The 26,578-nt window shown below is 36.4% G+C and overlaps 5 protein-coding genes, 1 long non-coding RNA gene and 1 pseudogene across 7 annotated transcripts; 6 read left to right on the forward strand and 1 right to left on the reverse strand.

Annotated features, from left to right (window-relative positions):
* Positions 1 to 425: 425 nt before the first annotated feature.
* On the forward strand, positions 426 to 2,304 carry OTP70 (Tetratricopeptide repeat (TPR)-like superfamily protein). Its single transcript, XM_088819324.1, has one exon. The coding sequence runs from the start codon at positions 576 to 578 to the stop codon at positions 2,127 to 2,129; it is 1,554 nt and encodes a 517-aa protein (XP_088675450.1). The 5' UTR covers positions 426 to 575; the 3' UTR covers positions 2,130 to 2,304.
* A 1,133-nt stretch (positions 2,305 to 3,437) lies between these two features.
* Positions 3,438 to 4,238, forward strand: LOC105971898 (21 kDa protein). Its single transcript, XM_012996821.2, has one exon. It carries the CDS (start codon positions 3,500 to 3,502, stop codon positions 4,100 to 4,102), a length of 603 nt encoding a protein of 200 aa, XP_012852275.2. The 5' UTR covers positions 3,438 to 3,499; the 3' UTR covers positions 4,103 to 4,238.
* A 4,488-nt stretch (positions 4,239 to 8,726) lies between these two features.
* On the forward strand, positions 8,727 to 9,553 carry LOC105971723 (21 kDa protein pseudogene; annotated as a pseudogene). The gene has a single exon (XR_016031659.1). The product of XR_016031659.1 is annotated as a 21 kDa protein pseudogene (transcript).
* Positions 9,554 to 10,940: 1,387 nt separating this feature from the next.
* Positions 10,941 to 11,766, forward strand: LOC105971920 (21 kDa protein). Its single transcript, XM_012996851.2, has one exon. The coding sequence runs from the start codon at positions 11,024 to 11,026 to the stop codon at positions 11,636 to 11,638; it is 615 nt and encodes a 204-aa protein (XP_012852305.2). The 5' UTR covers positions 10,941 to 11,023; the 3' UTR covers positions 11,639 to 11,766.
* Positions 11,767 to 14,713: 2,947 nt separating this feature from the next.
* LOC105971919 (putative pectinesterase/pectinesterase inhibitor 59) lies at positions 14,714 to 16,625 on the forward strand. Its single transcript, XM_012996849.2, has 2 exons — positions 14,714 to 15,675; positions 15,766 to 16,625. The coding sequence occupies exons 1-2, from the start codon at positions 14,730 to 14,732 to the stop codon at positions 16,458 to 16,460; spliced, it is 1,641 nt and encodes a 546-aa protein (XP_012852303.2). The 5' UTR covers positions 14,714 to 14,729; the 3' UTR covers positions 16,461 to 16,625.
* Positions 16,626 to 17,442: 817 nt separating this feature from the next.
* LOC105971703 (pectinesterase 2) lies at positions 17,443 to 19,869 on the forward strand. The gene is made up of 2 exons (XM_012996573.2): positions 17,443 to 18,413; positions 19,050 to 19,869. The coding sequence occupies exons 1-2, from the start codon at positions 17,510 to 17,512 to the stop codon at positions 19,739 to 19,741; spliced, it is 1,596 nt and encodes a 531-aa protein (XP_012852027.2). The 5' UTR covers positions 17,443 to 17,509; the 3' UTR covers positions 19,742 to 19,869.
* A 5,057-nt stretch (positions 19,870 to 24,926) lies between these two features.
* LOC148769880 (uncharacterized) lies at positions 24,927 to 26,304 on the reverse strand. The gene is made up of 2 exons (XR_016031503.1): positions 25,953 to 26,304; positions 24,927 to 25,337 (listed from the first exon to the last, which is right to left on the reverse strand). It is a non-coding gene; the product is annotated as an uncharacterized LOC148769880 (long non-coding RNA).
* Between the last annotated feature and the right edge of the window lie 274 nt (positions 26,305 to 26,578).

Consider the following 26,578-nt stretch of genomic DNA (forward strand, 5'->3'; position numbering starts at 1 on the left):
TATAATTATAATAAGTTGTTAACTAAATATTATTATTTCTTCCCAAAACATTTTCATCTTTTTTGTTTTTTTTTTGGAAAAATGGCAAATTACGGCCACCCCTGAGTTATGGTCAAATTACGAAAACTCCCTTGCGGTTTAGGTAAATAGAGCCACCCCTTAACTATGTATTATCTTACGAAAATACTCATTTAGAGATAAATTTAGGGATGTTTAATTGGTAAAATCGAACCGAAATTTCGGTACGCCAACATTTCTTACCAAACTGAATATACAATTTAGTTTGGTAAATAACGGAATTACATAAATTTTATGTAAAATTATTTAAAAGTAAGGGGTTAGCTATAATTACCCAAACAAAAGGGATTTTTTTATAATTTGACAATACATCAGTGTAGCTGTAATTTGCCAGAAAAAAAGAAAAATTCTCTTACATGAATCAATTTTTTGGAGCAAAGCTCAATTCTAGAAGTAGAGTACACTGACTAGAAATGAACCAGAGAAATCGGAATCATTTTCATACCTTGTGATAATTTTATCACAATCCTCTGTTTGCTTCACTCTACAAGAAAGATATGCATTTGGGCCTGCATCCACCATGTCCAGGCAGAGTTTTTTCATGCTCTTCCGCCAGCAAGAAAATCGGTAAACACGAAATAGTTCACCATAACAAGAAACCAAATCTCCGCTTCCCCAAATCACATCCAACTCCGCTATTATCCGACCAAAAAACCCAACCCCAATCGAAGATCCAGGCACTCGAATCCGTCATCAAAGATTTAGAATCCTCCGTAAAAAATGGCATCTTAATCGACGACCCCCAGATTTTTGCATCTCTTCTCGAAACTTGCTTCCAGTTGAAAGCCATCGATTTCGGTATGAAGGTTCGCGAACTCATCCCGGAGAGGCTTCTAAGAAGAAACGCCGGCATCTCGTCGAAGCTTCTCAGATTGTACGCTTGCAGCGGGCAGTTGGAAAAAGCCCACGAGATGTTCGATAAAATGCCCCACCGGAATTCCTCAGCTTTTCCGTGGAATTCGCTTATCTCGGGCTACACTGAAACCGGTTTGTACGAGGATGCATTGGCTTTGTTTTTCCAGATGGTGGAAGAAGGAGTGGAGCCCGATCAGTACACTTTTCCGAGGGTGTTAAAAGCTTGTGGTGGACTTAAGATGATCCAAGTCGGTGAAGAAGTTCATCGTCAGGTAATTCGCTCCGGTTGTGGGAACAATACATTCGTGTTGAACGCACTTGTTGATATGTACGCCAAATGTGGAGACATTATCAGAGCTAAAAGAGTTTTCGACAGTATTCAAGAAAAGGAATTGGTTTCGTGGAATTCAATGATTATGGGATACATTAGGCACGGTCTTATAATCGAAGCATTGCTTATATTAAAATGTATGATGAAAGAGGGATACGAACCCGACTCAGTCACACTTTCATCAGTTCTAACAAGCATGCCGCCCGAGAAAATCGGAACGCAAATCCATGCGTGGATTCTCCGAAGAGGGCTCGAATGGAATTTATCAGTCGCTAATTCTTTGATCGTTTTCTACTCGAACCAAAATAGTATAGAAAGAGCAAGATGGTTATTTGAGTGCATGCGGGAAAGAGATGTAGTCTCGTGGAATTCCATAATTTCGGCCCACTCAAAAGACTCCATAGCCCTGGATTATTTTAATGATATGGTGAACTCGGATATTACACCGGATGTTATTACATTTGTGTCGGTATTGTCAGCTTGTGCTAATTTAGGAATGGTGAGCGATGGGGAGAGAATATTCTCGATGATGGTGGATCGGTATAAGATGAGTCCATGTATGGAGCACTATGCTTGTATGGTCAATCTTTACGGGAGAGCTGGATTGGTTGATGAAGCGTACGATTTTATAGTGAACAGAATGGAAATCGAGGCGGGCCCCACTGTTTGGGGGGCGTTGCTTTACGGTTGCTATGTTCATGGTAATGCTGATGTTGGAGAGATAGCTGCGAATCGTCTGTTTGAGCTGGAGCCGGATGGTGAGCATAATTTCGAACTCTTGATTAAGATTTATCGAAAAACGGGCAGGTTTGAGGATGTAAGAAGGATACGGAATATGATGATGGAAAGAGGGTTAGAACTGTAGATGGGATGAAGTGAAGCAAAATTCTTCTTTTTTTCCTGGAGTGAATTTCCAGGTATTTTCTTGATCTGTTTAGAGCTTTGATTAGCATCTTTACTATTCTTTTTAAATGTTGTATGTTACTAATCGCCCGTAATTAGCACATATAGTAATAAAATAAATACATTTACGAATTACGATTTACGATTTACGAATGAAGATACAAATTTGGTTTATACTATGCTACCCCGGGTGAAATACGCGTAGATCTTTACCATTCATAAGCATACAAACACACACACCCACATTGGTGTGTGTAGATAAACGGTAAAAATCCATCGAGTGTAACCTTCACCAGGTGTAGCATAGAAATAAGTCAAATAACCATGCAAATCTTATATAAATATACGTACAGAAATGAAGCAAAAATTATGAACATGTATTACATGCTGGCATATGATGGTTGTGTATAAAATATAAATGTTAATTTTAGGTAATATTAATTGAATAAAATTAATTTTTAAATTACTAACATTATTGATTAATGTCTACATCATAGATTGGCTAAAAGACATCTGCTGGGCCCACACTTTGGCTGAATGGGCCCAAATAATACTTTAATTATTGTCCTTAAATTGCGCAGCTAATTTATGATTTACTAGAAGAATATATTCATTACCGACATCTCTTCAGAGTTCAGACACGTTTGTTATTATTAATTAAAAATGCCATGAAATTCGTTGTGGGACTTGTAGTTATAGGTGTGAAGTGTGAAAATACAGTTCATTTTTGGAGTAAATTAGATTATTATTTTTTTGTAAATTCAAATTATGCTGCAAAAGAAAAACAAAATTGGGAAACTAGTGTAGATGCAAAACTTGAACGATATTTACTCAATTAATCAAGCTAAAGAGAATGAAGAAATTGGATCGACCCCCTAGATTTGCTTGTGTATATATATCATGAGGGCAAGCGGGTCGGATGTGTTGATTGGATCGACACACACTATTCGGCTCGGGTCGGTCGGGTTTATGTTAGTAAGCTATAGTTCAAAAATATCTTGAACTATTTAATTTTTTTTCAATATGTGTTGATTTTTTTTTTCTGGTGGTATTTTGATTTCACACCAATCAAAAGTTACAAGATATTTACAAACACAAGAAAATCTTCATGTAACATCAAAAATCATTGAGGAAGAAAAATATATTATTGCCTCAAATAATTGTGGTCTGTGTCGGCGCACAGAAAATTGAGCGTGTCCAAACCTAATTGTGGGCCCCTTCTGCATGTGATTACACTGTTAATTATTATTAACATAAAAACCCCTTGTCTATAAATAAAAATGTTTCATTAACCATATTTCCCTAGAAACAAAACTTATTACAAAGAAAACAATGGCAAACCAACTCTCTCTTACATTCTCACTTACAATAGTGCTCCTCTCTTTCTTACATCTACTCACCACAAGCGAATCAGCCGCCGCCGCCACCACCACCACCAGCTTCATCAGAACATCTTGCCGCGCCACCACATACCCTTCCGTCTGCGTACAGTCACTGTACACACACGCCGCCGCAATTAAGAAGAGCCCGAAACAACTGGTGACGACGGCGCTCTCCGTGAGCGTGGAGAAGGCCCAATCGACGAAGACGTTCGTCTCCATGCTGACTAGATTCCGCGGCCTGAAACCTAGGGAGTACGCCGCCATCAAGGACTGCCTGGAGGAGGTGAGCGACAGCGTCGACCGCCTGAGCAAGTCGGTCAAGGAGCTCAAGAAGCTCGGCCCGGCCCGAGGGCCCGAATTCGTGTGGCACATGAGCAACCTGCAGACGTGGGTCAGCGCCGCGTTGACCGACGACAGCACCTGCATGGATGGGTTTTCGGGCCGGGCTTTGAACGGTCGGATCAAATCGTCAATTAGGGCCCGAATGACAAATGTGGCTCAGGTCACCAGCAATGCGCTCGCACTCTGCAATCGGTTCGCCGGAAAGTATTAAGTAGTCAACATTATTAATCTGTGGTCCCCTTTTCTTGTTTGGTTGTGTTTTAAAGTTTGATATATGTATAATAATTATATATTTTGTTACTCAAATTTTTGTAATATAGTGAAATAGAATAGAGGTTTTGTCTGTTGTTCTGAATAATTATCTTTCTTAAGTTAATTTTACTGGTAATTTGATCTTTGCAACTTTTACTGGTAATAGAGAAATTAAACACACGGTACACAGTGAAGAGTGTGAAATGCTGAAAAAATAGTTCTATTAACACTGCGTGTGGATCATGTTTGGTCTTTTAATTTATTCCTTTTAAAGTCAATTTATCAAAATATATTTTTTTTAAATTAAATATAACCTGGATAAGCAATCGTTTGGATCAAAATACTTTGATCCGTTTGATTGCCAAGATAAGCAATGATTAACTAAATAGTTGGACTTAATTTGATGTTTTAGTATTTTCAATGAATTGTCGGGTCGACCGGCCAAAATTATATAATCATGGCTTAATTATCTTGCCTTCTGATGATTTTTTTTTTTTTTTTTGACGTTTCAAGCTCCAATAAAATAATTGGATTTCATCAGATTATTTAATCTATCTTGGCTAATTTTATCTTGTCAACCAAACGAGTTTAAAACTAAGTGAATTTACATCTTATGGTTTATTCTACGAGTTTTTAAATAATGAAATTTTGATAAGGAGATCTGGGCTCAGACAAAATGGGCTAAACTAGGTTCATAGTTTGTTAGAAGCAGCCCAGTCCTTAACTAATGGACCAAAACCCAAACCAAAGTAAGAAAATGAAATGGTCCGGATTAGGTCATGTCTATAGTAATAGACGCCCAAAGTGGGCGTCCGTTCAGGCGACCGGCGCCCGACTTGGGCGTGTAAATAGTTTTTGGACGCCCGGTTTGGGCTTTTCCCGGGCGAACTGGCGCCCGGTCCAGGCGTCGGTTCGGCCGGGAAAAGCCCAAACCGGGCGTTTGATTAATTTTTTTTTTTTTTTTTTTTTGTTTTAAAATAAATATATTTTTTTTCTGAATTAAAATAAGTTAGTAAATTTAATATAATTTATGTTTACAGGATGTCTAATTGGGCAAAAAAATTCGGACTGGAAAAAGGGAAAGGACCCCTGATTCGTCCTCCTGCAGATCCGTACTTCTACGATAACTTGCATCCGTCTACTATTCCAGGATATCGGCGTATGCCCGATGACTTCTTCAGGACGATCCAGGACATGTGCGCCCCATTCGCTGAGTATCTACAGTTGGACCGTGTTGATGCTGACGATCGGGATGCAGGACCCTCTCAGGGGCGACATTCTCACCGCAGGCGTAAGACGAGGGATACTTAGGTGTTCAGGACCTGATTTTCGTTTTTTAGGCAAAATTTATGTTTAATAAAATATGTTGTTCAAAACCTTTTATTATTATTATTATTATTATTATTATTATTATTATTATTATTATTATTATTATTATTATTATTATTATTATTATTATTATTATTATTATTATTATTATTATTATTATTATTATTATTATTATTATTATTATTATTATTATTATTATTATTATTATTATTATTATTAGAACATAATATAATAATAATAATAATAACATACTAACATTCATTATAACATCATAACATAATAATAATAACATACAATGTCAATAGTAATACATTCATTCCAATAAAAAAAAACAAAACTAAATCAAACACTATTTAGAATATCCCACGCTTCACGTCGACTCTGCAACGCCTTTGGTAGACTACTCTGACCTCCCATATATTGGAAAATGATTATGCTTCCCGTATACTACTCTGACCTCCCATCTATCGTCCGACCGTAGCTCTCCGACAATTTGAAAACCACAGTTTCTTTTTTTGCTACCGGTCCTTCTCGGGCGCGCGTTTGGGTTAGTTGATGGACATTCTCGTTTCTCCCGTATAGGTCACAAGTCAGAAAAATCTTTTTTTAGAACAACTTTTTTTTAGCATTTTCACAAAAAGACCTCTTGCAACGAACCTCGCCCAAACCACTACCTCATCCTTCGAGTCAAACAACTGAGTTGTTGTAAAATAATCGGTATGATCAACTTCAATTGTAGACGTATCGTCCTGAAAAAAGCGTAAAAAAATTGATAAAAAAAAAAAAAAAAAAAAACGTTTCAAAGCCAAAAGCCCAACTCGGGCGCCCAACGGTGCAGTGCACGCCCATGTTGGGCGTGCAGTTGGCCTACAAACGCCCGTAATGGGCGTGCAAGAGCCAATTGCACGCCCAACATGGGCGTGCACTGCACCGTCGGGCGCCCGAGTTGGGATTTTAAACGTTTAGCCCATTTTTTTCGATCGTAAAGACGGAATTTTTATCTCGTTGTGTCCGCTATCTAGATCTTCATCCGATGAACTCATTTATGTTCGTATATCACACCAATAAGTATGATTTGTGATGAAATCGTCTTGAGAGCGATTTTTTTTAGAGAGAGAGAGTCTTTGAAGTTTGAACGGTAAATAACAATTTTCAAACGGTAAAAAGCAAATCCCTTTTTTTTCCCCTTCAATAAACTCAGAGAACAACTATCTAAATAATGTAAAGTATTAAAATTGAAAATAAAATAAGAGCAACTCCAATGGTAAATAACAAAATTGAATTATCAAATGTTCATTTGATACTTGAGATAATATTTTAAAATCATTTAAAACTCATCTACTCCAACCGTGGTGATTATATTTTATTATCAATTGGAAGTTTTTTGATAAATTTATATGTAAATGCCACATGTCAATTTGTGAATGGTTGGTTAGGTGGTTATTTTTTTGATAACTCAATCTCCAGAAAGTATTTTTAGGATCAAAGAGGTGAAATATCAAAATACGGACAAACCTATTTTAATAACCCTTTGGAGAACAAATTTTTTAAATTTTAGGAGTCAAATGGTAGTTAAGAGATTTGATAACACTTATTTAATAACTCCATTGGAGTTGCTCTAACAAAATTAGGCAGAATCGTGTTTTTATTTTTTATTCTTTTTCCAAATAAAAAGACGAGACACTGAGATGTGATTAGTGATTAATGACGATTTTACCACTTGTGAAATCGTCGCTGTACATTTGAAGCAATGCGGAGTACACGTCCATTAAATACCCTCAATAGCGATTTTACGTACGTGGGGACGATTCGAGGATGCATATATACTAGTAGTCGGGACTGTAGACAATAACGAGTTCTTCAGTCCTACTAGTTGCGCTAACACGCCTCTTTCGATCGATACCGACACGTGCATATGCAAGTTGGCGTGGTCGACTGCGATTTGTTTATTTAATTATTTATTTTTATATATTTTTGTTTGCACTCCAAGTTGTGTTTTGGATGTTTATGCATGCAGATACATGTAAGTACATAATGCATATCTATCTACAAAGAATTGATAGTACCACTTGTTAATGCTTATTATAACTTCTTTAATTAGGGCCCTACTATTTTTCTCAAGACTTCTTCTTGATCTGCAAACACACATCCAATACAAATTGATTTTTCATACATATCTGTTAGCCTGGGTTTAACAACAATTATTCACGTGGTGGAGGCCCGGATATGAGCGGCCCACAATCGAATGCCGTGGGCGCTTGTATGTGTTGAATGCACTATAAGACTAGGGTTTGCGCCTTTCCTAACACCAATTAATTTTAGGACAACTGGTAGCGCCTGAGGTCCTACAATATCTATTAATAGAATTTTGGTTATTAATTTTTAAAATTGTTACGGCGGCTAACTCTTAAGATTTTTCAAGCACATGTCCAAGTGGGAGCTTGAATTATTTCTATGATGTAATTGCAAAGATATTTTATATATTATCTCGTATTTAATTTGGTGAATTTGATAACTTTGCAACAGAGGATCTAAAATCTAAAATCCCTTAAAAAGAGGAATGTTTTTAATAATTTCAACATATAATTACCAATTAGCATCTCCTACCACATTTCATATATTAAAATCTTAAATCATACACAAAACAATAGTATTACTTTTTTTTAATTAAATTATCAAATGCTTCACAAGTCTAGGATTATGGGCCGAGTCGATCGGACCCAGTCACCCAACACAGGCTCAACTTGGTCGGTTAACCCTAAATACCATTGAAAAATTATCAACTACGCTAATAGAGAATGCTGAGTTCCGCTCGATATTGACTCTAATTTGGTCGTTTGACGTGAACTTGACCGTGCACGAACTTGGCGCGATCAATATATAATCATTGCAATACCGGATTATTTACCCAATGGATTTTTTGTTAACCGTTAATCTACACATAATCACACACGTATCCATATATATATATATATATATATATATATATATAATATGAGTTTAGTGGATGGTTATTTAACCGCACCCCATCTAAGATCTGCAATCACCCGGTGTAACATCTAACTCTCACTATTTTGACACAATAATTGGACCAACACAGGACCCATGTTTACTTGAGACATGTACTTGAAATAAGGATTAGGTAACTTTAATTTCACGAATGTGTTTGGTATTAATTAATTATGTTCTTTTATAACAAACATGTAATAAATTTATCCACGTCACACCCCCAAGAAAACTCTATAAATATAGAGCATTCTCCCCCCATATTTCCACAACCAAATAGTTAATTAAAAAAAAAAAAAAAGTAGTTAATTAAAAACACACACACACGCACACAGTCGAAGAGAGATGGAAACACTTTCCTGCAAATCCGCCGCATCTTTTCTAATAGTGATTGTCGTTATCTACTCCTCCATAAACTCGGGCTGCGCCGCCAGACCGGCCGCCGGAAACACCAACACAGAGTTTATCCGAACATCTTGCTCCGCCACCACCTACCCCACGCTCTGCTACTCCTCCCTCTCAAGCCAAGCAACCGCCATCAAGAAAGACCCGAAGCTCCTCGCCCACGCCGCCCTCTCCGTCAGCCTCGATTCGGCCCGCTCCACCTCCGCCGACATGGCCACGCTCTCACGCGCCGCCGGAATGACCCGCCGGGAGGCAGGCGCCATGCGAGACTGCGTGGAGGAGCTGAGTGACTCGGTGGACGAACTCAGAAAATCCATGGCGGAGATGAACCAGCTGATTAAGGGCGGCGGCGGCGGGTCAAACTTCGCGATGATGATGAGTGACATCCAGACTTGGGTCAGCGCCGCCTTGACGGACGAGGACACCTGCATGGAGGGCTTCGCCGGAAAATTCATGAACGGCGCCGCCAAGACGGCGGTTCGTACGAGGATTGTTAGTGTGGCGCATATGACGAGCAATGCCTTGGCTCTCATCAATTGCTATGCTGCCTTTCATGGCTAATTAATTAGTAATTAAACACTCTTTTTTTATTTATTTTTTATTAAATGTGAGAGATGCTTAATTAATTTGTATGATTAGCTTTATCAAAATCCAATTAATTAGGACTAAATCTGCAAATCTCTGAAAACGGTAAATATACAACAAATGAAGGACCGAAAAACAAAATTATATCTAGTGAATGAATAGGCTTATTTAGGGGTGTAAACGAGCCGAGCCGACTCGTGAGCTCGAAGAGCCGGCTCGTAAAAAGCTCGAACTCGAACTCGAGATTTTCGAGCTCGAGCTCGAGCTCGCGAGCTCGAGCTTTCTGACGAGCCGAGCTCGAGCTGGTTTTCAGTTGTTCATGAGCTCGCGAGCCGGCTCGCGAGCCGGATTTATTATTATTTTTTTATTTTAATTTTTATTTTTTATATGTTATTTTTATTTATATAATGTATAATAATGTAAAATATTATAGAAATAAATACACATATTAAAAATATATATAATTACAATTTTGTTTTTATTTTTTATTTTTTTAAATAATTTTTAATAATAAAATAATAATTAAAAAATATTAAAAAAAAAAAAAAAAGGACACTGGGCTCGAGCTCGAGCTCGACAAAATTGACACGAGCTCGAGCTCGAGCCAAAAACAGAGGAGCTCGCGAGCTCGAGCTCGAGCTCGAGCTCGACAAAATAAACTCGAGCTCGAGCTCGAGCCAGCCAAAAGAGGCGAGCTCGGCTCGAGCTCGGCTCGTTTACACCCCTAGGCTTATTCACTATGGGCTTATGATATTGATGCATGCATGCCTTGCTAGGGTGTAAATTAAATTAGATATTTTGGAAAAATAAGTACGAAATATATCGATCAAATATTTTAATATTAGCTTGCAGTTATCAATTTTCCAATTTTTACTCTTTATTTTATAAATTTATTAATTGGTATGGTAAAAGGCAAAAATAGTAATATTCTCCTTTTATTTTGTATTATCCAATTAAATTATTAGGACTATTATTTGATTCATTTTTCAGTCATAATTAAATAAATTGCTAAAAATAAAAAAAAAAATAAAAAAGATTTTAGAAGAGCATGCAATATTGTATTGTTTGAAAGACTATATCATATCTCTATAATAATAGTATGTATTTCCAAAATTGAAGTAGATGCTGACTGCTGAATACGTCACTCTATCTAACTAAAATATCTTTGAGAGGAACATGGTCGACATTGAGTCCATAATATAATATCTTTTAATTTCCATTGTCACCTACAAGTTCAGCCTATTTTCTCGAATTTTCTTAAATGGGACCCCAAAAATTAAAGAGTTTGGATCTACACCCATTACTTTTTTATTAATTAAGCTGCTAAATTAGAGATCCAATTTTGACGATGCATGTAAAACACATACACACACTGTATATGAATGAATAGTTATAACCAATGATATTATAAATATCAAAAAGAGTCAATAATAACTTATCCCTATAAATAAGTCCCCATTTTCCCTCAAATCTAATCTCCATAATTAATCCTCTCTCTCTCTCTCTCTCTCTCTCTCTCTCTCTCTCTCTCTCTCTCTCTCGCGCACACACACGGATGGAAAAATTATTTTCGAGAAAATCCGTGGCAACTGTTTTTACAATGCTGATACTAATTATTATTTGCTTCTCCATAGACTCCGGCTGCGCCGCCGCCGCCGCCAGAGGAAAACCCGACACGAGATTCATCCGAACATCTTGCTCCACCACCACCTACCCAACACTCTGCTACTCCGCCCTCTCAAACCACGCGAGCGCAATTCAGCAAGACCCGAAGCTCCTCGCCCACGTGGCACTCTCCGTCAGCCTAGACACCGCCCGCACCACCTCCGTCGACATGGTGAGGATCTCCCGCCGCGCCGGAATCACGCCGCGGGAGGCGGGAGCCATGCGGGACTGCGTGGAGGAGCTGAGCGACTCGGTGGAGCAGCTCGGGAGATCCATGTCCGAGATGAACCGGATCAACCGGTCCAACTTCGGGCGGACGATGAGCGACATCCAGACATGGGTCAGTGCCGCCATGACGGATGAGGACACCTGCATGGAAGGGTTCGCCGGAAATGTTATGAACGGCGCCGCCAAATCGGCTATCCGGACAAGAATTGTCAACGTGGCGCATATGACCAGCAATGCTCTAGCCCTCATCAATAGCTACGCCGCCGTCCATGGTTAAAAACTTTCAGATATATATACAGATTGTTTTAATTAGCACGTTCTTTGTTAAGAAAGTTTTTTCTTTTCTTTTTAATGTCAATTTTCTTATAAGATAATATAATATATGCGTGCGTGTCGACTCGACAAGTAATTAGAGATATCGAATATCAAATAAAATCCAATTATTTAGTTAATCATGACTAATCTTCCTAATCAAACGAGACCTTAAAATACAATTAGCACGCTCTACCATTCATCTTAAACTTATTAATTGATAATAGAAAATGCGCGATATTTCATAGCATTATATATATATAGTTCATTCGACACTCTTCAATATGTCATGATGTTGAATTATGGCCCGATTCATTCTCAAATATTTACCCCTGACTCGGAGCGATTGTAAATCATATCACACAATATTTATATATACCCAAATATATATAAAGAAATTAGAGCAAGTCAAGTTCGAATCCCTCTGCTTTGAGCTGATCACACATTAGTCTACTAAAATTTTATGTATCTCATATAGTATGAACACTATTATACTAGTTAGGGGTGTGAACGAGTCGAGCTCGAGCCGAGCTTGCCTCTTTTGGCTGGCTCGAGCTCGAGCTCGAGCCAATTTTTTTTTTTTTTTTCTAAAAATATTTTTTAATTATTATTTTAATATTAAAAATTATTTAAAAAAAAACAAAATAAAAACTAAATTGTGATTATATTTTTTTTTAATATTGTATTTATTTCTATAATATTTTATATTATTATACATTATTTAAATAAAACTAACATATAAAAAATAAAAAAAATAAAAATAAAATAAAAAAATAATAATTAATCCGGCTCGCGAGCCGGCTCGCAAGCTGATGAACAACTAAATCCGGCTCGAGTCCGAATTCGAGCTTTTTACGAGCCGGCTCGGCTCGTTTACCACCCCTAATACTAGTGTATATTTATCAAATGCATGTAAATGATTAAAAAAAATGATTAGAGCAAGTTGCGTTTAGCTCTATGGCCCTTATATTTGTGTATATCTATAAATTGAATGTACTCCACCAATCCCAACGGCACAATTTTAATTTTGGGCCCTAGTTAGCATGTGAGTTGCCCCGGTTATTTATATTTTATTAATTTAATTATATAATTGGCGGTTTCCTAAACCCCTCTCTCTCTCTCTCTCTCTATATATATATATATATATATATATATATATATATATATATATATATATATATATATATATATATATATATATATATATATATGTATATATATATATAATTCTATACATATAAGATGTCGACCCTTATCTTTATTGAGCAATTGTTACTCATTATATCAACCCAAAAAATTAGGAAGGGGAAGAAAAAGAAGAAAGCATCCTAGAAATTATAGTTTGCTCACATGTATATACGTGTGACTATATGTAGATCAAAGGTAAAAATTTATCATCGGCCATGGGCGCGGGACATAATCTATTTCAATTTCCATCAAAATTACACGTACGTAAAGTGCCATTAGGATAGATGCAATTCCACGTAAACCACAAGTCAAATAATGTACTTATTTGACGATAAATAAATAAGAGATTAATGAAGAAGTTAACTCAATAATTAGGGTTTTTCGGGTAATCCAGCTCCTAATCACCGCCAAAATAATAATGGCTCGATTTTGGAATTCTTGTTAAAAAAAAATTAATTAAACATGGTGGAATATTGGTTCCTTAATAGCTTCAAAATCACTCGATATATGTCCTATATATAATAACTGTTAATTAATAATATATTTTTTTTCTGGCAATATTGGTATAATCTTCCCTCCTTAATCTCGGGATGAGTATTAATAATATATTGTTGTCCAAATCTGGTCCATATAATGAGGTTGGAAACAAGTGGGGACTAGAATCTAATTAAAACAAATATATTACTTGCGATTAGGGGTGAAAGTCGGATGGATCGGATCGGAATTAGCCTTTTCGGAAAATTTCCAAAAAAATTCGGAAGTACAAAATCAATTCCAATTCCAATTCCAAAATTTTCGGAATCTAAAAATTCATTCCAATTCCAAAAGGCCCGGAAATTTCGGAATTTCGGAAAAAAATCGGAAATCACATAAGCTTTAAAATTTCAAAACTTAGCCGAAATTTTCTAAAATGTTCATAATTTTTCGAAAATAAGAGCATCCACGTCGATAAAAGTAAAACTAATAACTACTAAATTTCAGTTCAAAAAAATAAATAAAAATAAACACATCATAATATGCAATAAAACTTCTAACAACAATTCATTATGTCAAAATCCTAAAACAAAACTTATAGGTGTATTTTTCGGAAAATAAGTATTATATAATATATACTATTTATAGGTGTATTTTTCGGAAAAAAATTGGAATTTTTTGGAATTAATTTCGGAATTAAATCGGATCGGAAATCGGAAATTCCAAATTTATTTTATATAATTCCAATTCCATTCCAAAAAAATCGGAAAATTTCGGAAATCGGAATTTCGGAAGTCGGAATGAAAAAAGTTGTTCCAAAATCGGAACTTTTCGGATCGGAACCGGCGGAAATTGGAAAATCCGTTCCAACTTGCATACCTACTTGCGATCGAATTAAGACACATGGATGGATGATTTAATGACTAATTAGTGACGATCTTTAACAAATTAATTATATATAAACTCCATGTTGCGCCGGCGCCGCAGTATAGAATCACACTTTAATTAATTTCACAAATCATGGTCGTCGTCTCCGCATAAACCGTGCGTTAAGTAATTCAAATATTCAATGTATCTACTTTGTAGTAGAAATTTTATGAGCAAGATCACCACATACATATAATTTAATAAAACCATGAATATACATTATTATATACGTATCATTTTTATATTGTTTTGAAGCTGCGTGCAGCCATGTTGAGTGTGATGGAATTGATCCATAAAACAAGGATCCCTTCAATTTTAAGATAAAGTAATTACCACATAGAATTAAATTCTGGTACCTTTTAATTTGTTGTGTCTACATATATATGTTTATAATTTAATCAGCTTAATTCCATGTTTTTATTATAAGCTGCATGCATTCATTCTCATCTTCAAAAAAATCAATACATATGGCAAATAATAATATCTCAAAAAAACTCTCCCTTTTCTTCTTCTTCTTTACTTACGTATGCTCGCATGCAGTATTATCAGATGATGACGTCACCATAAAAAAGGGAACGATCAGCTGGTGGTGCAGTACAACTCCACACCCGGATCCATGCAACCACTTCATCATGATGGGCCGTTATAACCGGCCGGATGAGCACAACCTGATAACCCGCCAGGATTTCCGGACCCTGACAATCCGGGCAGCGATGGAGCGTGCCATCCACGTACAGACACGCGCCAAGAATCTCTGCTTCCAGGGCAAGAGCAAAAGGAAGAAGACCGTCCATCGAGACTGCTACAACCTCATCGGCAACACGATCCACCAACTAAACACGACTCTAGTTAGCATCCAAGAAACTTCAAACGCGACTTCTTTCACGTGTTCCGACGCGCAGACATGGCTCAGTGCAGCGTTGACCAACGTTGAAATCTGCCGCAGTGGGTCCCACGACCTCAAACTCGCCGCCCGATTCCGCTCACCGATCCTGTCGGGTTATGTTTCGGAGCTGATAAGCAATAGCCTAGCGGCGAATGGGGCCCTCTTGGCAATGGCCGGTAGTAATAATGACCCGGATAGCGGTCGTCGGTTTCCGGGTCGGGTCACGCCCGGTGATCGGAAACTGCTGCAGGTTTCAGCGCTGGTGCTGAAAGCAAATGTAACCGTGTCCCCGGATGGGTCGGGTCAGTTTAGATCCATTCAGGCTGCGATTGACTATGCCACTTCAAACCGGGTCGGAGATGGGCGGGTGGTTGTGTATGTGAAGAAAGGTGTTTACGAGGAGAATATTCTGATCAACAGGACGATGAACAAGGTCACGCTGGTCGGCGATGGAGTCAAACATACCGTCATCACCGGCAGCCGGAGCGTTTCCGGCGGGTTCACCACGTACAGCTCCGCCACCGTTGGTGAGTGACCCTAATTAGAAATCAATTTCATAATTTATGACTTAATTAATTACTAATTATCTTTTTCCTATAATTACCGACTAATTTCAGGGGTTGACGGGGCCGGATTCATGGCCCGGGGAATCACATTCCGCAACACCGCCGGTCCGGAAAAAGGCCAGGCGGTGGCCCTCCGGTCAGCCTCCGATCTCTCCGTGTTCTACGCCTGCGCATTCGAAGGGTACCAAGACACGCTTTTCGTGCACGCGCAGCGCCAATTCTTCAAATCATGCCACATATACGGCACCGTCGACATCATCTTCGGAAACGCCGCCGTCGTTATACAGAACTCCGTCATCTACGTCAGAAAGCCTCTAGTAGGTCAGGCGAACATGATCACCGCCCAGGGTCGGGGCGACCCGTTTCAGAACACGGGCATCTCGATCCACAACTGTCGGGTCGTGCCCGCTCCGGATCTTAAACCGGTTGTTGGTTCGTTTAAAACATACTTGGGCCGGCCGTGGCAGCAGTACTCGAGGACTGTGATTATGAAGAGTTATCTTGACGGTCTGGTCGAACCGGAGGGATGGTCAAGGTGGGGTGACTCGGATTTCGCGTTGAGTACTTTGTACTATGGGGAGTACAAGAATTTCGGACCGGCCGGTTCGTTGGAAAACCGGGTTAATTGGACCGGGTACCATGCTATAACCAACCCGGATGAAGCGTCTCGATTTACAGTGCGGAGCCTGGTAGCGGGTCGGGCGTGGCTGCCTGCAACTGGTGTGCCATTTATTGCCGGGTTGTGATTTGTGAAGTTGTCACCAAGTCAATAGTTTTTAATTTTTATTGAATTCTTTTATTTGTTTAATTGGTTTTATTATGTTGTGCTAGATAAAAGAATTAATGAATTTTAGTTATAGAGTCGCTCCTTTGGTATATAGGAAAAACAAATTTCTAGCAATTTTTTTTTAATAATTATTTTAGATACTTATAAGGTGAAATATGTTGGGAATATTTCATGTGTAGTGTATACATGGTTATATATACGTGTAAATAATAAATATGTATATGTTGTAGAGTGAATAATTGAGTATCTAGAAGACTAGAACTGTAACATTAGGTATAGATCGATTTATTAATGTATTTAAAAAAAATGGTTTTTTAAATATATTTATATAATTTATTGTGGACATAATTATATTTATATAATTTATTTTTAAATTCTCAAAATCTTTTTAAATGTTTGAATCTTTTTAATTTGAAAACAAATGAGGGTTAGTTTCTGTTTCTCAATTTGTTGCACGTATTTAATTAGTCCCTAATCACCTTAATTACGGAAAGAGGGCCTGTGCGTACGCGTTAATCACCCCCACTAGATTCTTTGATTACATAAAGTCAATAAGTCTAGTGGGTTTTTTTTTTGTTTTTTCAATGTAAAAATATAGATGGATGACAATTATATATATTAAAAACAAATTGTGGATTCTTTAAACTTTTTACAAGAAAGAGTAAAATAAGTTGTGCTGTACCACTCCACCTGCAAATTGCTCGCCACAACTTTTCTCTAATGAACAACTGAAAAATTCAAATAAGGGAAAATATTATCTAAATATTTTCACAATTATTTACGGAATTTTCAAAAAAAGATGAAAAGTAATATCTATATAATATTGTTAATCAATTAGTTTATTAAACAACATTACATAGTACACATGTACACGTACTATATTGAATTGGCTTTTGTTCACCATAGTCAACTCTCATTCTCATCATTCATCAAGTCTTTTATTTTCCACACACTATATATATAATCCAATTTCCTCATATAGTTGTAACACATATATCCATTATCAAAATGGAGCTCAATTTCTTGATCATAACATTAATTTCTCTCTCCTCCACCTTCCTCCTCCCCTCCGCCGCCGCCGTCAAACCCCCCTCCGGCGACATGAATTGGTGGTGCAACCAAACCCCCTACCCCGAACCATGCAAACACTTCATGAGCCAAAATAACAACAATCCACGCAAATATTTCTCACCCCAAAAAAAATCCGATTTTCGAAAAATGGCCATTCAATTAGCCCTAGAGCGCGCTACTTGTGCCGTGGGCAACACGAAAGCCCTCGGCGCCAAGTGTAGGAATGAGCGAGAGCGGGCCGCCTGGTCCGACTGCGTGAAACTGTACGAGTCCACAATCGAGCAACTCAACAAGACCGTGGACCCCACCATAAATTGCACCGATTTCGACTCGCAGACGTGGCTGAGCACCGCCTTGACCAACATCGAGACTTGCCGTACCGGGTTCTTGGAGCTCAACGTCACGGATTTCGTGTTCCCGTTGATCTCGAACAACAACGTCTCGAAATTGATATGCAACACTCTGGCGCTCGGAGATAGTGGTAACGAGACGAATCACGAGACTAAGGGTTACTATAACAAGGCTGGCTTTCCGACGTGGTTTTCTAAGGGTAACCGGAGGTTGTTGCAGACGACGGTTAGTGCGAACGTGGTGGTGGCGCAGGATGGTTCGGGGGATAATAGGACTATTAAGGCGGCACTTGATGCGGCGGCAAGGAGGAGCAGCACCGCCGGGAGGTTTGTTATACTTTTGAAGAGAGGTGTTTATAGTGAGAACATAGAAATTGCTGGGAGTAAGATGAAGAATATTATGATTGTCGGTGATGGTATCGGTAATACTATTATTACCGGCAACCGAAGCGTCGGAGGCGGTTCCACCACCTTCGAATCAGCCACCGTTAGTGAGTCTATATCTATATCTATACATATACATGCGTGTTGCTACCTACGTCTTCTAAATTCTAGTAGTTTTAATTTGTCAAGTGAAAAAATTGCTTTCAAAACTAATTCGTGTATTTCTGATGATGGCAAGTGTAAATTCTAGAAAAAAACTAGGGTAAAATATTAATACGGTGCTTCATTTTTCAACGGGTTAGTTAGGTAATTACTTAATTGGCTAGGGACATCAATTTTCAATAACCCTAATTACAAATTTTTTTTTTTCGGTTTGAACTTTTCTCATCCTTGACTATGAATGAAGTTTAATGATTTTGTAGATGCTACATTAGGTAAAATAAATTGGGTGATTTTAAACCATTAATCTACACATAATAAATAATATACACATTTATGTGTATGTATATTTAGTGGACAATTATTTGTAAAAATGTACTGTGTAAAATGATATATATTATTAATGAATATAATTTCATGATGGATTGTTTCAATTTTCAGCTGTTAATTGACCTAAATTAATACACGTTGCTGATTTTTCAAATCATCTCTAGAAGCTAGCGCCAAATTTTATTTCAAAAAAAACAAAAAAAATAATTAATTCAAAGTGTAATTATTTAATTTTAATTTACCATTAATTTCAGTTGTGACGGCGGAGGGATTCATCGCGCGGGGCATAACAATCCGCAACACCGCCGGACCAGAAAACCACCAGGCGGTGGCGCTCCGCTCCGGCGCCGACCTCTCCGTGTTCTACCGCTGCAGCTTCGAAGCGTACCAGGACACACTCTACGTACACTCCCAACGCCAATTCTACAAAGAATGCGATATCTACGGCACAATCGACTTCATCTTCGGCAACGCCGCCGCCGTTCTACAGGACTGCAAGATCTACGCACGCCGCCCAATGGTCAAGCAGAAGAACGTGGTCACCGCGCAGGGCCGAACCGACCCGAACCAGAACACCGGGATCTCGATCCACAATTCCCGGGTCATGGCTTCCCCAGATCTGGTACCCGTTCTCGGGTCGTTCAGATCCTTTTTGGGTCGGCCGTGGAAGCTGTACTCGAGGACGGTTTATATGCAGACGTATATCGATTCGTTGATAGATCCGGTCGGGTGGTTGGAGTGGGATGGCACTTTTGCTCTGGACACGTTGTATTACGGTGAGTACAGGAATTCGGGTCCGGGTTCAAATACTACCCGCCGGGTTAATTGGAGCGGGTACCGGGTTATAACAAATGCGTCGGAGGCGAGTACGTTTACGGTTGGGAACTTCATTGCCGGGCAGTCGTGGCTGCCTGCCACCGGTGTTCCCTTCACTGCTGGGCTTTGAGTTTATTATTCTCTGTGAATTTTTTTTTTTTTTTTTTTGCAATTCTTTTGGTTTATTATTTTTTTCTGTATAATAATTGAATTCTCTGAAATTAAAATTATTTTTTTTCAAAAATTTTCATTTATAAATACTTAAAATAGTATTCAAAACAAAGAAACAGAATTGTTAGTCATGGCATTATGTATAAAGATTTTACATGGAAGTAATTTTTTTTTTGAATATCAATCTATTACTAATAATTAAATATAAAAATTAAGCAATCATATAATCAAAGTGTAGAACACCATTCTATCTGGCGAAAAGACCGTTTGCATTCATCTTGATCGTTAAACAATCCCACAGCAAGATTGAGTTCCCCAATTTGAATATGCCCAATCGATCAAGTTAGTGTACTATACGTCACTCGATTGGGCCGGGCCCCACACCTTGTCTCTTATATTAATCATTTCGAAATGCTCGTAAGCTGCTGCGCATGCTCTGTGCAAAGCAGAATCTCGTAGATGTAGGGCGAAACATAACGGATCCCCTTTCGGATGGAATTCTTGGCAAAGATGAAAACAAAAGCATCATGATGATGTGTAACAACTCCATTATCCAACATCGTCTTATGATACAGACTGTATACTTCCTAAAACATTCGTTCGATCGGTACATAGTGCAGCAAGTACGACAGTGCAGCGCAGTGCACATTGGGAGGAATATTGCACCGAAGCATGTTATTGATCAAGACCTCTAATTCATGGTCAACTTTCCGGTCTTTGCAGTACTTGTTAAGCATGATTTGGTACGTAACTGAATCGAGTTTCAAACCAGAACTCACCATCTAATTACGCAACGCCCAGCCTTAATTTGGAAATTCAAACCCAAGTTAAAGAATCCGTGAATCAATGTGTTATAAAAAATCAAAATTTTAGCATTTAAAAAAAATCGTTGCAGTGAAATTTGGGGGGGTAACATTTCATATATGTGTTTGTACATATTTGTAAATATATTCGTGTAAATATTTGTACATTGTATAGTGAATAATTGAATATGTACAATTGTAAATTTGGATATAAATATATATTGATTTAATTACTACACGTACTTATAATGAATCTGTGTGTTTATGTGTGTAAACAAGTTATAAACAACAGTGGTCGTGTATTAGATGTAGCATAAAATAAATGGTGTAATTAGTAACTGGTTAGTGATTAATTATAATTAATTAAAAATTATCTGTCACGTTCACAATTAATGAGAAAGATTTGCCCAATTTAAACTAGGGACTATTAGTGAGAACCCCCTCTAACATTATTTTAATAAGGATGGGTCCAGCTCATTTTTCTTTATTAGTGAGAAACCCATTTTTTTTGTATTCTCAAATTTACCCTCCCACTATTCACTACTCATTATCCATTAGTTTGATATATTTTTTTTATTTTTTATATTTTAATTTTAATTTTCGTTTTTTATTTATTTCTTCTTTAAAAAATAATATTTAAAAAAAAAATTATGTTTTTTTTAATATTTTTCTTTAAATATTCCTTTTCTATATTATTTTAGTTTTCAGTTAAAACAACTATGCCAATAAAACGACTATTATTAAAACGACTATTATTAAAACGACTATTATTAAAACGACTATTACGAAAACAACTATATTACTGTACGAAAACAACTATATTGTTGTACGAAAACAACTATATTACTGTACGAAAACGACTATATATCTGTAAATAACACCAACACAATTTCAACAAAAAACAAACATCCAATATACTATTGATTGAACACAAAATTAGTCTTCAATATAAGAATTCAACCAAAATCTCCAACTAAGAAAATTGAGATTCGAGAATTGGGTTAAAAAATCAGAGAAGAAGAAGAACCACAACAATCAAATAATATTGGCGGTGGTCTCTATTGAAATCTCAAACGCAATATCAACCCTAGCGCCGCTGCGTAGTCTCGTCATTCTCCCTACCGAAAACCCTAATACCGTCCATGACGAGAGAATTCCAGGGGTGGAGACCGCCTTCTTTTCGCGGCGGTGGAGGGAGGAACACCGATGGGAGAGAGTAGACGACGACACAGAGACAGAAGATGGTTGGATGGCAGCATCGACAATGCAGAGATGGGGAGGGTTGGAGGCGGCGGTTTATAGAGAGAAAAGGGAGAGAGAAATAAGAGAAATAGATATAACGTAAAATAGGTTTGGTTATTTTAAATATAACATAGAAGGACAAATTAGGTATATTAGTAATGTTAAATATAATATTAATTAAAAAATAAATTATTTAATATAAGGTAGGGGGTTCTCACTAATAATGAAAAAGAGGTTATATCCACTCTTATATAAGTAAATGAATTGGGGGGTTTTCACTAATTATCCCTAAACTATGTTATAGCTTAAATTAATTAATCAATTGATTTCATTTGTCAACATGATATTCTTCAATCTTCGTCATATATCGTAACCGTTAATTCCTCTTGTCATGAGATCATCAAGATCCTACCTAATAGCTTATTATATTAGATATAAATAAATTATTTAAATATATAAGAACACAAAGGAGAATGACGTAACTTCTTAGCTCATGATACAATTATTTATCCCGCGACTGCATTAATTAGAAAAATCAGCAAAATCCTACAAGACAATTATTTAAAGTATTATTAAATGTTTGGTAACATTGAATTGAAAAATAAAATAATAATAAAAAAAAATCCAACATGGTTCGTTTCTGCTTCTGGATTTGTGGCACGTCTTTTTGTCACAAATCAACATACGGAAGAAGCCACGCGTTTTAGCACCGCCACTAAATTCTTTGATTTACATAAAGTCAATATATCGAGTTGTTCAATATTCTAGTATTTTATTAAACATTATGGCTAAATTACGGCCACCTCTTTGAGGTTACGTCAAATTACGATTTTTTTTATTAATATTTGGAAATTACAACCACTTCTCAACTATGGATCTTTGTTACACGTTCGTCGTTGTTGTGTCAAATTTAGTAGAATGTCCTAGATTTGTACCCGTTTTACTCCATTGGAGTTCCACATTTTGAAAACAAGATAATCAAAAATTGTGTCTCTTGGCTTATAAAAATCATATTTTGTGTGGTACATCAAGAACTGCATTTTTGCACAAAACGAGTACAAACTAAGAACGTCTACGGAATGTAGAAGATTGTGTTGAATATGACACCATAAGAGTAAACGTATAAGAAAATTCATACTTGATGGATGGTGGCTGTTATCACCAAACGAGAGGGGGTTTTTCGTAATTTTCCTTATCTCAGGAGGATGGCTGTAATTTTACGCTAAATCTATTTATGGCATGTTAATTATTTTATATTTAAATTTTTAGCCATATAATTTTTGGGATAATTAGCTATACCCCCCTTATTTCAAACTTATATGGCTATGAGTCCAATGTGTTAGATTAGTATAGCTATAGGCCCTTTGACCAAAATTTTTAATTAAATTAATTAAAATTATAAGCCTACGGACATAAATACCCTTCCAGTAAATTATTTAATTAAGGAAGCAGTTAATTCAGTAAATTACATTGAATAAATCCCAAATATCACGTAGTAAGATTTGGAAGGAAGTTATGAGACGTGGGTTGGAAAAAAAAATATCGGGAGTTTATCCGTGGTAGAATTAAAGAACTCATTCATCGTTATAAGATCTTAGAATTGTATGGCTTTAGTTTCGTGAAATCTAATGCAATTAGGTATATTTTTGTTTTTCGTATTGCTATCAACATGAAGAGGAGCTACGTCAATAGGTTTGTTTTGTTGTTGGAAAGGAGTTTATGAAACGTGGTTGATTCATCTTTGACGACACTCTTATTTTATTTCGCAAAATCTCTGGTTTAGATTTCGAGATTGAAATTCGAAATCAGACTTTTGATTCAATTTGACAGGCATTAAATTAAATTTTGTGATTTTTTTAGGGTTGATGGTGCAAGATTGAAGGAGAAGATGACCATACAGAAAGTGATTGAGCCCGATTCACATATGTTCTCTTTATTTGCTGATCAGGAGAAGATTTCATTTAGGTTTTTTTTTTTTCGTGCAAACCAAAACGAGTACAAAATGGCTCGCTCGTTCTCAGCCGATAAATTCATTCCGTATTTAATCGTCAGAGCAGTTCCGTATCTAGAGGCTCAAGGACATCGACTAAATCTGATAATTTTGAGACGAAAATTGTGTTTGTTGTTTGCTATTTTTTTTACACTTTGTTGTTATATATTTATTTTTTGTTGTTAGTATGGTACTATTTGCACTTTGCTTTTAATTCTTGCAGTTTATGTATATAATGTGTTTTTGCTCGAATATATTTTTACTCTTTTGCTGCTTTTGTTTACTGTTTTAAGTTTTTTTTTTCATACATGATTGTCACTGTTAATATATGTTCTGTAAATATCAAACTTTAAAAATCCATTCATAATTCAAACATCAAACAGCAAAACATCATGTTATAATGTCCATATCGAACAACAAACATCAAGTTTTTGTCATCTATTTATGTCGATTTGCACAATTTTCGATGTTGGTGGTTTTTTGTTTTGCATTTTGCTGTTTCTAGCAGACTATATTTTACACTTTGATGTTATATATATTTTTTTTGAGTTGTTGGCATGGTATTGTTTGCAATTCTGATTTTTATGTTTGCAGTTTGCATATACGATGTGTTTGTTGCTCGACTATATTTGTGCATGTTGTTGCATTTTGCTGTTTCTAGCAGACTATATTTTACACTTTGATGTTATATATATTTTTTTGAGTTGTTGGCATGGTATTGTTTGCACTTTTGATTTTTATGTTTGCCGTTTGCATATACGATGTGTTTGTTGCTCGACTATATTTGTGCATGTTGATGTTATATATGATGTAATTTTTTGGTATAATATTATCTACACTTTTGACGCCATATATTTATTTTTGCAGGTGGTATTGTATTATTTGAACTTTGCCTTTTCTTTTTGCAGTTTGCTTATAAATTACAATAGCAAAATACAAACTATAACAGCGGAATGAAGACTAAAGCCTTGTGAGAATTTTGTTGCAGCAGTGTATAGCATAACAAAAATCGACTAAAGCCCTTTGACACTTTGCCTGTTTTTTTTAACAATGTACTGAATGTATAAGAACTTATGAATTGGCAAGCATATACTAATACACAAAATAACTGCATGAATTTGGAATATATTAGAAAATAGTTCATATCAAAATCCACCAAAAATATAATGCCACAAATAAAAATCAAAGCTCTGCTAAACATAAGTAAATATCATAAAAAAAAATCTAATTAAACTCAACGATATCCTCGTCGTTCAAGAACTGATAATTAAAAGTTTTTCGAGTGCGATAACCCCCCTTCCTGGAGTTTTCTCACTAATGGTTGTTGCATGCACAACTGCCTTGCCATATACAAGACAAAAATCCCACAATCAACCAAATCTGGTTTGTTGAGGCGATGTCGAAACTTAATATGGCTTTGTGTTATCGTGCAAATAGATTTGGCTTGATTCATCGTTGCTTCCCTCTTTTTGAAGAGGCAAATAATTCATCTATTTTCCTCTCCCATTTCGTCAAATCAACTGTTCAATTGAAAAAAAAAATTATTGGACAACCATGTCGGTACCTAAGCAAAATGCAAAATGAAAAAAAAAACATCAAAGTGCAAAACGCAAAACGCAAAATGCAAAATAAATATCAAAGTGCAAAATACACTACGCTAGAAACAACAAATCGCAAACAGAAAAAAAAACAACGAAATCGAATATATGTTGCAATCGACACCAGAAAATAACATGAACAAAAAAAAAACAAATGTATCACAAAACAGCAAAATGAAAACACAAAATAATGTAACACATACCAGGAAACTCCAAACAAACAATCAACGGATTTAGGAGGAAAAAGACAAATTTAACAAAATACTCCAAAGGGCCGAAAAGCACAAAAGACGACAAAACAAAAAATCGCAATCGAGTTATTAAAAGATGTAACAAAAACGCAAAACAACCGGAAAAATATTGTAAATGAACAGTAAAACCAAACAAAAAATAATGTCAAAACGAAAAATAAAAATAAAAATTACATGGGGTTAAAATCTCTAATTTGCATCTTTCACTTATGTTATAAAAATAACCTATTGCATTCCGTCAATGAATCGCCATTAAAGACATTTACAAAATCACAAATCAAATTACCTGTACGTTTCGATTTTGCACTATCCTCTAGGATGTGTTTTCTTTGTTGGCGATTTGCAGAAGTTATAGAGATTACATCGTTCTCGGGAACAACGATAGGGGAACAGAGATTGCATTGAAGAAAAGGGGGCAGGGAGAAGTTTTGTTTTTCGAGAGATTAACGATGGAAAAATACAATTTGGGGAGGATTTGCAATTGACGTTTTGCAGCACGATTTATGCTAAAACCGGTTTTTATGGAGGATTAATAGGAATATATATATATTTAAGAATATAATTTTCCTATTTTTGCTAAAGGGCAAATCAGCCATAAAAAATAGTAGGGGGTTATAGCAATATTGGACTTATGACTTGGATTTTAACCAATATAATCTAATAATGGAGGGTGTATAGAAAATTACCCCTTGTTTTTATAAGATTGACCATTTTAATTGAAGATAAAAGTGCAAATATATATATGAAAAAAAAACTTATAAATGCATATTCGAAAGATAGTTTGGTGAAGAAAAGACAACAGAGGTGGGCTTGGAAACCTGTCTGTGGCCTGGAGAGTATAGTTGGTGGCATGGAAAATGCATGCATAAAAAAACAATAAGCAATGGCGAATATTGTATAAATAAATAAATT

Source organism: Erythranthe guttata, chromosome 6 (assembly GCF_056151865.1).
Source record: "Erythranthe guttata isolate IM_541 chromosome 6, IM_541, whole genome shotgun sequence".
NCBI classification, from domain to species: Eukaryota; Viridiplantae; Streptophyta; class Magnoliopsida; order Lamiales; family Phrymaceae; genus Erythranthe; species Erythranthe guttata.